This window comes from Triticum urartu, chromosome 4A, assembly GCF_056163025.1.
Source record: "Triticum urartu cultivar PI428250 chromosome 4A, HENAU_Tu73, whole genome shotgun sequence".
Lineage (NCBI taxonomy): Eukaryota > Viridiplantae > Streptophyta > Magnoliopsida > Poales > Poaceae > Triticum > Triticum urartu.
The window spans coordinates 513003764-513016153 of record NC_141876.1 but is presented as its reverse complement, the minus strand read 5'-3'; the positions used below and the strand labels follow the sequence as shown (position 1 = coordinate 513016153).

General features: G+C 43.3%; 1 protein-coding gene across 1 annotated transcript; it reads right to left on the bottom strand.

Moving 5' to 3' along the window:
- Positions 1-4538: 4538 nt before the first annotated feature.
- Positions 4539-5582, bottom strand: HB1 (hemoglobin 1). Its single transcript, XM_048717673.2, has 4 exons — positions 5325-5582; positions 5116-5230; positions 4889-5005; positions 4539-4777 (listed from the first exon to the last, which is right to left on the bottom strand). The coding sequence occupies exons 1-4, from the start codon at positions 5438-5440 to the stop codon at positions 4637-4639; spliced, it is 489 nt and encodes a 162-aa protein (XP_048573630.1). The 5' UTR covers positions 5441-5582; the 3' UTR covers positions 4539-4636.
- Between the last annotated feature and the right edge of the window lie 6808 nt (positions 5583-12390).

The window sequence follows — 12390 nt, the reverse complement described above, 5'->3', positions numbered from 1 at the left end:
CCCTGCTGACTGAGCAATGTCATACAACGTCTGCTACTGCCTGACGGCACATAGCAAATGAACCCATGCTTCAGTTCCCCCTCATGTCATATCTCCAGGAATCAAAGGCATGATGTTCATCGTGTCTCTTGTTGGACGCCGACGTACGACAGTTGCGTGGAAAATGAGTTCCAACCATCCCACCTAAGGCTACAAGCCATCTCCTATCGCTCACCTTGTGCTGATCCAGGTCGGACAATTGGCGGCCTCGCTAGGTTGCGGTGGCCACCGAAAGTTCTTCATGAGTGTCCCCCCCCCCCTCGAGAATCGTTAATGCAGTGAAATGCAAAATGTTGACGACGACTTGACGCAGAGGGATGGTTGTGCAACAACGGCAATCACATCACATGAGCTACTATGTCACGGAAAAGTGGTGGTGACAACACGTGAGTGACTTCAATGGTGGTGCTACTCAAGCACCCGGTCTCGAGTTTCGGGGTGAAAGCCTAGGTCTAACCCGAGGTGGTTATACCTGACAATGATGATGCTTTTATGTCGTACCTTGTTGTAGGAATAGCTTGGACATGCTCGGACTGGTTATTGAGGGTGAAAATTTTGATTCCGGCCTTTGGTGGTTGGATGCGGTGACTGGCGGCGCTTGAAGGTCTCGCTCCGTTTCTAAAAGCATTGTCACTCAAAAAACTCATCGTCTTTGTGGTTTCATAAGATGATTGGTGTTGATATGGTCACCGTGTAGTTTGCCAATCACGGATCTGATTGATCTAGGGTTTTTATTTCCTCGCCTACACATAGCTTTGGTCGTGTATGATTTTGCTTTGTGAGTATGTTCATTTATGCGTGTGATGATATTAGTTGTGTGCATCCTAATTATGCAAATGCAGGGTGTGTATTTATTATATGTTTGTGATGCTTCATTTTAAGCCTTTTTAGGGATGCTTCATTTTAAGTTAATGAAAATTCACCATTATTAAAAAAACAGCTTAAACATTGAGATTGTCTGGCACACCTGATAACCAGCCCTGTCTGGGGCGGACACGCCAAGGCACGTCCAGTTCACCCCGACCCACGTATATCTCGTTCCTATGGGTACCCAGGATCAGATCCTAGGTACGAGTGGCAACTACAGGTGCTATACACGTTTGCTTTGATCTTTTGCTTTCGACGTGTTAACAAAAACGTGCAAAAAACGTGCACGAACTCGTGAATCTGGCCGAGTCCTCAATCTTGACAAGGGTGCAACGCTTTCGTGGCCGAACCACGACACCAGGACTGAGACCAACCTTTTTAGCCATATCGATACAGCGCGCGCCGTCGTGGCACACGACGGAATACGACACATGAAGCATGGCCAGGGCCGCGGCGTCGCATGCAGGGCCAATTACAGCTGTTTTTGGCGGGATGATCATGATCTGTCCACAATTGGCTAGTACAATAATGGATGTGTGCAATCTTCTTGGGACCATCAGTTTTGTGGGAGCACCCATGCGTGAGTTATATGATATGATTTTTTTTTCCAGTTCAATCGGACTAATCTGAACCGTTGGATAGGGAATGGAGGGCCTTCAGATCGCCTGCTCAGCGAAAATTGCGATGCATTTCAGGAGTTTTGTCATGCTATAACAAAGATAATTGACATGCGTTTCACGGATTTGCTATGCTGCAACAGCGAGAATTGCCGAAATAAAAAATTAAAAAAAAGGGGGGAAGTAGCCCACATGTTGAAGATTTATCATGCTACATCAGGTTGAATTTCCATGCTACCCAAATTAGTTGTTATATATGCTTCCAGTAATTACCAAGCTAGATCTAGGGGTTGTCGTGCTAGAGCATCTCTAGCATATCCCTTAAAGTGATCAAACCCGTAAAAAAGAGGTATGTGTAGTTTCGAACGAAAAAATGACACCTAGCAGATCCCGTGAAATTCGTTCGGCCCTTAAACTTTTTAAAGGGCATTGAAAATCCATCCGCGAGAACATCATATGTATAGTTTCGAAGGCAGTATACATTTCAATCTGTAAACCGGTCAAACCTCGTCGGAGCAGAAACGTCGTCGGAACTCGCCGGAATATGTCGCAGCACGTCGGAAGAAGCCGCCGCACGACGGAATTTGTTGCTGCCGGTCCGGATTGCGGCCGGCTCGACATCCACTGCCGAGGCGAGGCCGTCCACGGAGTGGAGCAAGCCACCGACGGCCTGAATCGGGGCGGGCCGGCGCTGGAGAAGGGCGGGGGGGAGGGGGGGAGGGGGCGCAGGGGAGCTTGCGTGGCGGCGGGCGGTGCCGGACTCAGTGGGGACGGGCAGGCGAGCCAGGTAGCACGCGGGGTGAGGCACGCCGTGGCCGGAGGCGGGCTTTGTCGGGACGGTAGGAAAAGAAGAATATAGTGGGATACAATTTTATTTACGGGGCCTGCTTTGCCTGGGGCAATGTCACACCTAAAAATGGTTTATAATGCACCTTATACGCGTTTTTAAGGGTCAATTTTTAAAAAATCTGCTAGAGATGCTCTTACACACGGGAAACGTTCCCCGGAAGGGTATATAGCTGCGAGTGATTGCCCCGTTCTTTATGAGGGTGCATGGGAGCGAACAATATGCCCCACGGGTATTGCCCCACGTCACTATTTTAATATTTGAGTGTGGAATCTGACGCATCACGGGATGTCTATTCTATAACATTATCATAAATTATGGGGCAATTTTTAGGAGAAGTTAGTTTTAACCAATAAAAATAACACATGCATACATTAAGTCCATATAAAAAACGTCCCTATGGGTCTGCGTGGTTCAATGTTTTAAGTCCCCAAATCAGCTCCTTTCACGGCCCGCTCACGTCGAGCCCAGATATGGGTCCAGCTGACCATGGGGGCAATCGGATAAACAGCCCACCTCTGCCACTGGAAATTTCTAGTCAGCGGGCCGTGAAAGGAGCTGCATTCTGGAGTTTTGATCTGGTAGTCTAGACTAACCTCTAAAGTGGACGCGCTTTGCATCAAACTGTGGACGCTTCGCACAGGGAGACAGAGCAGTGGGCAGGCCCAGCTTTTGCGTAGACAGTGCACTGGCCAGCCGGTTTTGGGAACCTCCTAGAAGGTTCTTTGAACCGGGTTTTCTGTTTTTTTTCGTTTTTTTATTTCTGTTTCTTTTTCTTATTTCTTTTCTTTTTTTCATTTTATGTTTCTTTTTTATTTTCTACTTTTCAAGGTTATTTTATCTTTTTCAAACTAAGTTCATATTCGAAAATTATTCCAAAATTTTAAAAAATGTTATAGCTTTTAAAAATGTTCGACATTCCAAAAAATGGCTCTTTTTAAAAAAATGTTTGTCAATTCAAAAAATGTACGTGATTTTCAACAAAGTTCTTGTTTTTCAGAAAATGTTGTGAATGCTTTTGTTTAAAATTTTCACAACTTTTTAAAAAATGTTCGTGTGCTAAAAAGTGTTCCTGTTTTTTTGAAATGTTCGCAATTGCAAAAAATGATCGTATTTACAGAAAGTGTTTGCTTTTAAAAAGTACGTAATTTTTGAAAAATGTTCGGGTTTTCAATTCTGTTCTGTTTTTGCAAAAAGCGTTCAAAAATCCGTTTTTTTCTGGTATTCATTTTCTTAAAATGTTTGAAATTACTAAATCTATTTTTTTTAAAAAAAATAACCAATTTGGAAGTGTTCGCATTTAAAAACAAATTGTTCGCAATTTTAATTTTTTTCCTTTTTATTCCTTTTTTTTTTGCGTTTTCATACAATGTTCTAGTTTTTTAAAAAAAAAATCAAAAATTATAAAATGGTTGCGTTTCAAAAAATATTTACTTTTTCCAAAAAGGAAGTCACGTTTGATTTTTTTAAAATACGGTCTTTGTTGCGGCTTATAGTTCATATATGCCAGGCTACCTTTTATGACATGAAATCTTAGAAACTATACTGGCTAGGTACTTGTGTTGACTGATGCGAGGTGCCGTGTTCGATCACTCGCAACGAGCGGCATATAGGAGGTCCCCTCTAAAGTAGAGTTCCCTTTATAGACTAAGAGCATGTTCGGCGACTCTCCAGCGCCTAGAAATCCTCAAATCCGGCTACAGGATCTTACTTCCAGCTTCCCAACGAAAAACGCGGATTCGCTGGTGCTGGGCTTGTAGCTGGCCGGCCCATTAAGCTTGTTTCTGGCCTGGTAGGGAGGGAAGGGAGTCGCTCATGTTTTTTATTCGCTGGACGAAACGTTTTCTTTCACTTCGCGGTGGCAGCTCGTCTTAAATAAGTCAAACTCCAAGTTTTATGAATTTTGGGATCCATGAACTACCAGCTCCCAGTTTTTGTACTACGACCCGTCTCAGATCCAGGAGCTAGCCTCCTGGAGCCAGGTCGTTCGGGACAGATCCGCTCGCGGATTCAAAGAAGCTGGGAGTTGGGCAGTTGCCGAACAGGCCCTAACTAATAACCTTTAAAGTAGAGTTCCTCAAGATTTCTCAAAAAAAAAGTAGAGTTCCTCAAACAAACAAAAAACTCTGAAGTACTATTTCTACAAAAAAAAACTCTGAAGAACGGGGTAAACCTCATGCACAATTTGTTCCTTTATTGAATGCTCATTTTACAATAGGCGTCAGTACACATAAACACACAATACAAACACAACACAGTGGATGAGCTACTCGGAGGGCTTCATCTCTTGTTTGATGGCCGCGACCAGTTGGTCGTAGGCCTCGCCCCACGCGTTCCTCATCTCCGGCCCCCACATGTCCGCCGGAAGCGCCTCCTTGATCGTCTCGAGCAGAGCGAACCGCGTCACCTGTGACCAGAAGAAGAAGCGTGTGAGCGGACAAGTTGAAATGCAATGCAAAATCAAACACGAACCCCATGCTATAACAAGTCACGAGGCTGACGGTGCAAGTGAACATACCTCAAAGTGGCCATCTGCCACGCCGTATTTCAAGTGCGTGCCGCCCAGCCTCTTCAGGGTGGTCTCCCTCACCGTGATCTTCCCGGCTTTCCGCAGCTGCGCAGCCGCCTCGCACGTCTGCGCGATTCATCGCAACACATGGATGCACATACACATTGGTCAGCCATGGAAGCATATGTAAATATAGTAAGTAGGAGTAGATCGTTGGGAGATCCATGGTGTATTACCATGACGAAGACGGACACGGCGTGGGTCTTGAGCTTGGGGTTGGTCTCCAGCGGCACGTCGGAGTCGCGCAGGAACGGGAACATCTGCCTCGCCGACGGCGCGATCTCAAAGATCCTGGAGGCACCGGCACGCAGCATGCATGTCAAGGAGATGCATCGGGGCTTCATTGTGCCTCTACATGTAATGTAAGAAATGGCAGGGTACGTACTTGAGGAAGAAGCGGAGCCCGAGGTTGGCGGAATCCTTCTTCATGATGGCCCATGACTTGAGCACCAGCGCCTCCTTCTCCTCGCTGAAGACGACGGCTCCCTCCGCGGCGGACATGGCTTCCTCCCTTCCTTCCTTCCTTCCTTCCTTCCCGCTTAATTTGGCTATGATGCGTGAGTGAGCGCGAGCACTGAATGGTTTGGTCGGTCAAGAACTCAAGATCCGGTGCGTGTTGGTCGTGATTTGATGCCAAGCTGGAGCGGAGGCGCTTATATAGGTCGACTTGCGCGACCTTTGGAGCTCCTGACGAGCCAGAAACGGACGGCGTGGCCATGTTGTGTTGGTCCGCTTAGCTCATCGATGATCTAATATATACATACGGAGCACTGAACAGGCATGGAGGTGGCGGATGGTTGGGTTGAATTCAAGGCGAAAACTATGTGCGGCGGCAACAAAAGGGAAGCGGCTGGTTTCGTGCGCACTGCGCGACGACGTCTTAGCTCGGAGGTCTCAAGCGGGTCAATAACGTGGGCGGCTCGGCGCGCGCAAAACAGCAGCCGGGTTTAAAAATCAAAGTCAAACCAAGCGAAGCTCGTTTCTTTCTTGGACGCCAAGAGGCAAACAAAAAACAGTCATCGCCGTTTGTGTCCGCAATCCTTTTCCCGGCGTGGATGATGTAGATGTAAAAAAAATAACTGATTTTTTTTAGCATCAGTACAGACACAAACGCTCATAAACACGCGCATACACTCATCCCTATGAACGCACACACGCACACTCTACCCCTATGAGCACCTTCGAGAGACTGAGCCGGCATATCATCTTGAGATTTACGAAGTCATCGTAGGCGCCTCGTCGTCGATGGGAACGTCTCCTCCCACTGAAAGCGCATCGCCGGAAATCGTAAAATAAATCCAGGAATAATGCGAGTACCAGGATTTGAACCCTGGTGGGTTAGGAATACCACTGATTTTATTAACATCACCGAGACATAAAAACGATGCTCCCACAAATGGCGTGGGTGCAAATTTTACTCGGAATTTTCTCATGATGTAATAAGACATCAAGTGCATCACTTGGGCCACTCAAGCAAAACGCGCGCAACCCCAATTGCTTCGTGAAACTTCCCGCGCCACGCCTGCTCCTCTACTCGCCTACTATCGTCGGTGATTTCATCCGGAAAATCTTCCGCCGCCGTTCGTCTGTCCACCCCTAACCCCGCCACTATCCAGCCACCTAGCCCCGCCGCCCAGACACCCGCTGCACCAATTTGGATCCGTCATCGCACCGTGATTCGGCTGCACGATCAAGTAATCACTGATGTAGTGGGAAAATCTTAATGTTGGCCGGGGCCGGGGCCCCTGACAACCCCTCCCCCCCCCCCCCCCCCCCCCCCCCCCCGCCATTGACTGCTCCTCGAGACAGAAACTTTGGAGGTCGCAGTCATGATCATGCAAACGTCTACTAACCAGTCGTAGAATTGGCCATGCTTGTATTAAAACAGCGGTATAGCTACGATCACTCTGATTCAGGTTAATTAATGAAAGTTCTTTTCCCCTCCAAAAGAAAACTCCTATACCCAAGAAATGTAGGCTGATTTTCGAAAATGTTCAGGAAATTTAAAAAAAATGTTGTTAATTGGAAAATTGTTAAAATTTTGAACAAATACTCGGAAATTTAAAAATATTCGTTTGTTTAAACATTGTTCACGAATTTAAAAAAATCATAATTTTAAAAATGTTCATTGATTTAAACAAATGTTCTCAAATATGAAAAATGTTCCCGAATTGATAAAAAAATGTTCATCAATTGATAATAAACTAGAAATGTTAATAAATTTATTTTAAAAATAATAAATAGTTAAGTAAAATAAATAAAATAAAAAAGGACAAGCCTAAGTAAATAAATAAGGGGCGTGCTAAAGATCAGCTGGGTCGCGAGCCGTCGGATTTACCGCGTCATACAGCCGAACGTGCCATCATTCTACAACACAGGTCTTGTTGTGGAATTATTTCTGCAACACGGGTCAAGTTGCGGAATTATTTTTGCAACGCATGTCTTGTTGCGGACTTATTTCTGCAACACAGGTCATGTTGCGGATTTTTTTGCAACATCAATTTTCTTGTACTTTTTTGCAACTGAGGTTTTGTTGTAAAAAAGTTTTGCAACTGAGTTCTTGTTGCGGGAAAAATTCGCAAGAAAGGTTTTGTTGTAAAACGTAGACCCGTCATAGAGTATTGCAACACTGCATATGTTTCGGAAGCATAGCTCCTGTTGCAAAAGCAAATTTATTGAACGATGGTATACGGGACACGTGTCACACAGGGAAGGTGACGGACGCGGCCCAGTTATCCACTGGTTGATGGTAAGTATTTCCCAATAAATAAATAAGGCCGAAAATTTCTATAAGCTTCGCAAAATTGGTTGAAAGGAACAGTATGGGCCGGGCAACTTAATATGACAACTGGAGCAGTGTACACTATGTACCAATAAGCACCAAATAATATTGTCCCCCGCAACGTTCCAGTTTTTTTTTTTTATGGGAACGCCTCATGGCATTTTATTCAATTTGGGGTAAAGTAACATCATGAAGTACAAGAGGTAAAAGAAAAGCAGGCGTTACATCTACCCAGTCCTCACAAATTTTAGAATCATAGCATCTTCTAGCAAGAAAATGGGCTACTCCATTGGCTTCTCTTGGCAGTGTTCGAAGTTGATCCCCGAAATGTTATGCGCTAAAAGAAAGCAATCAGCTAGTATCGCCGAGTGAGGGCTCCAGATTTCCGAATCTCTATTGCATGCTTGCACTAACTCAAGACAATCAGACTCTATCTGTACAATACGGCAGCCCAGTCTGTCTATCAGTTTTAATCCACTCCTTAGTGCAATTGCTTCGGCCGCTTGCAGACTAATTGTGTTGTCGATCAGTTCTGAAATCCCAGCCATAGCTTCTTCCCTGGAATTACGCAGAATCGCCGCTGCCGCACCACTGCCATCCTCGAAAAAAGACGCATCTATGTTAAGTTTATATGTACCTGGTGTTGGTCTCTGCCAATATTCAGTAGTAGTCTGTTTGGGCGTTCGGTTAGCATGATTCACAGAGATGGCCTGAATGGCAAAAGCTGTACTTGGTGCGGGTTTAATTCTTTCTCCTTTAACTTGCTCACGACGCTCCCACCAAATATACCAGGCTGCCACCGCAATCGTTTCCTGCAGCCCCAACTGACCGAGAACAGGTGATTTCTTCACTGGGTACCTGAGAAGTTCCTCCATCACCACTGAACCCGAACGGTCAGTGTTAAGAGCCCTCAATATTATGTCATATAATCCCAAGGATTCCCAAACCTGTTTTGCAACGTTCCAGTTTGTTTGTTTTTCTACTAGTCTTCTTTTGTTTTCTTATTTTCGCATTTTTATTTTTATTTGCTTTTAAATAATTGAATATTAGAAATATTTTAAAAATTTCGAAACAATTTTAAACTTCAGATATTTTTAAATTTTAGAACAATCATTAAATTCACAGAAATTTTTAAAAATAATATCATTTTCTAACGTATTCTATATTTTCAGAATTTCCAAATATTAACATTCATAAACACTTTCCAAAATTTGTTAACATCTTTTTAATTTTTCAAACTTTTTAAATGCATGAACATTTTTTAATTCAATGATTTTTTTAATTCACAAACCATTTGATATTATTGAATATATTTTTTGAAATTTAGAGACATTTTTAAATTCTGGAACATTGTTTTTAATTATGGGACATTTTTTAGAACTCACAAACATTTTTCATTTCCGCAAAAAATGATAATATTTTACTATTATTGCCAATTATTTATATTTTTTCTCTCTTTTTCCAGTTTCCCTTTTGTGTGTTTTCCCTTCTCTACTCCGTATGGACCAAGGCCCACATAGATAGACCGGCGAGTTATCGAAGGGACACCTGGAGGGAAAATCCTATTCGCCGCTCGCTGCGGCAAACTGTTGAGCGATCGCACAGGGGCAGCGCAGCTAGCGACAGAAATGGGCCGGCCCACACATAATGCGTCCCAACCAGTTTTGGGAACCTTCCAGAAGGTTCCCTGAACCGGGTTTTTTTCCTGTATCGTTTTTATCTGGTTCTTTTTCGGCTTTCTATTGTTTTTTTATTTCTCTTTTTTTCGTTTCTGTTTCTTTTTCATTTTTTCGTTTTTTGTTTCTTGTTTCACTTTCTTTTTCAAGTTTACTTTTTTTTCAGAATATGTTCTTTGTTTTACAAAATGTTTATGAATTTCTTTTTTATTTCCTTTCCTTTTCTTCTCTTCCTTTAAAAAATCAAAAATTTAAATTTTGTTCGTGTTCCCAAAAAATGTTCAGTTTTTGAAAAAATGTTCTCAAAATTCAAAATTTGTTCTCGTTACACAAAAAAGTACAAAACTTCTAAAATTCAGAAAATGTACTGAATTTCAATTTTTTGTTCACATATTCAAAAAATGTTCGCGCTTCCAAATTTGTTCGGGATTTTTAAATATTTCTCTCCATTTCAAAATATGTTTTCAAGATTCAAAAAATGTTCGTGCTTTAAAAAATTGTTCAGACTTCCAATTTTGTTCACATTTTCCAAAAAAAAATCATGCTTCCAAATTTGTTCGGGATTTTTCAAAATTGTTCTCTATTTCAAAAAAAATCTCGAGTTTAAAAAAAGTTTGTGCTTTAAAAAATTGTTCGCGCTTCCAAATTTGTTCGGGAGTTTTCAAAATTTTCTCAAGATTCAAAAAATGTTCGTGCTTTAAAAATTGTTCGCGCTTCCAAATTTGTTCTCCATTTCTAAATTTGTTCTGAAGATTCAAAAAATGTTTGTGCTTCAAATTTGTCTTCAAGATTCAGAACATTGTGTACAAAAAATATACACTTTTTTGTACAGAATATGTTCCTGTGTACAAAGTATGTTTAGAAATGAAAAAAATGGTCGCACTTTTTCAAAATATACACTTTCAGAAAAAATCTACAATTTCTTTTAAGATGTTCACTACAGTGTGTAATTCTGGTTGTACGGTTGTACTAAGTTATTATAAGTGCGCGTTTGTTTGCTAGTAGAAGGAATGCTAGTCAGGTGGAGTGGCTGGGAGCATGCGCTTTGAATCTGTAGGTCGCAGGTTCGAGTTTCCATCCCGTTTGGTTCCAATAAATCATTTGACTTATAAGTTAGGTGACTTAAAACCAATGACAGTCATGCCTGTTTGGTTGTCATCTGACTTATAAGTCACCTGACCACACCTTTCAATCTTGTTTTTTATGTAAAAGTGGTGGGACCCACGAAAAAGGGGGTGACTTACGCCTTCCACTATGTGCCGGATCCCATACTTCTGAACAGTATGCCACGCAGGCATCGATGCCAAGTGAAAAACTTTTGGCACCGCTCTCACAGCGTGGGATAGTTTGGCACTGTCTGCAGACTGACCCACATGTACTATAAACAAAGGAAAACAAGTCAATCAACCAACTACCAGCGTCTTCCTCTCGTACGCATGCCCATTTTTTATCGCGTGAATGAATTTGGCGTCGGAGCAAGTGCTTGCTCCGATGCCCTGAAATTTTTTATGTAAAAGTGGTGGGACCCACGAAAAAGGGGGTGACTTAGGCCTTCCACTATGTGCCGGATCCCATACTTCTGAACAGTATGCCACGCAGGCATCGATGCCAAGTGAAAAACTTTTGGCACCGCTCTCACAGCGTGGGATAGTTTGGCACTGTCTGCAGACTGACCCACATGTACTATAAACAAAGGAAAACAAGTCAATCAACCAACTACCAGCGTCTTCCTCTCGTACGCATGCCCATTTTTTATCGCGTGAATGAATTTGGCGTCGGAGCAAGTGCTTGCTCCGATGCCCTGAAATTTTTTTGGGACACCGAGTTGGCAACGGAGGGCATCGATGCCAAATGCATGAAATCTGAATTTGGCACCTCTTTTGGCCTACATAGTGGAGGGCCTTATAAGTTTTAAGTTGGGATGAAGCAACTTATGACTTATAAGTTGGGGGTGACTTATAAGATGAGTCTGTTTGGCAAAATAAATCATTTTTTCACTTTTCGACTTATAAGTTGGTGACTTATTTGAAACCAAACAGGCCTTCCACTATGTGCCGGATCCCATACTTCTGAACAGTATGCCACGCAGGCATCGATGCCAAGTGAAAAACTTTTGGCACCGCTCTCACAGCGTGGGATAGTTTGGCACTGTCTGCAGACTGACCCACATGTACTATAAACAAAGGAAAACAAGTCAATCAACCAACTACCAGCGTCTTCCTCTCGTACGCATGCCCATTTTTTATCGCGTGAATGAATTTGGCGTCGGAGCAAGTGCTTGCTCCGATGCCCTGAAATTTTTTATGTAAAAGTGGTGGGACCCACGAAAAAGGGGGTGACTTAGGCCTTCCACTATGTGCCGGATCCCATACTTCTGAACAGTATGCCACGCAGGCATCGATGCCAAGTGAAAAACTTTTGGCACCGCTCTCACAGCGTGGGATAGTTTGGCACTGTCTGCAGACTGACCCACATGTACTATAAACAAAGGAAAACAAGTCAATCAACCAACTACCAGCGTCTTCCTCTCGTACGCATGCCCATTTTTTATCGCGTGAATGAATTTGGCGTCGGAGCAAGTGCTTGCTCCGATGCCCTGAAATTTTTTTGGGACACCGAGTTGGCAACGGAGGGCATCGATGCCAAATGCATGAAATCTGAATTTGGCACCTCTTTTGGCCTACATAGTGGAGGGCCTTATAAGTTTTAAGTTGGGATGAAGCAACTTATGACTTATAAGTTGGGGGTGACTTATAAGATGAGTCTGTTTGGCAAAATAAATCATTTTTTCACTTTTCGACTTATAAGTTGGTGACTTATTTGAAACCAAACAGGCCCTAAGTGAGAAGAGCAAGATTGGGGCGGGGGCAAATGCCCCCCCCCCCCCCCCCCCCCGTCCTTTGTCCTTTGTCGACGTGGCCGGTTCAATCTTTCAAAGGTGCATATAGGGATATGGTGTGTGTTCATAGAGGTGAGTGCGCGTACGTGTATGT

Bases quoted from the DNA above. Each gene is read 5' to 3' on its own strand.
- HB1 (XM_048717673.2), bottom strand. From the start codon at position 5,440: ATGTCCGCCGCGGAGGGAGCCGTCGTCTTCAGCGAGGAGAAGGAGGCG. The intron at 5,231-5,324 runs GTACGTACCCTG...CGGTGCCTCCAG, and splicing joins GGGCTCCGCTTCTTCCTCAA to GATCTTTGAGATCGCGCCGT. The intron at 5,006-5,115 runs GTAATACACCAT...TGAATCGCGCAG, and splicing joins CCGTGTCCGTCTTCGTCATG to ACGTGCGAGGCGGCTGCGCA.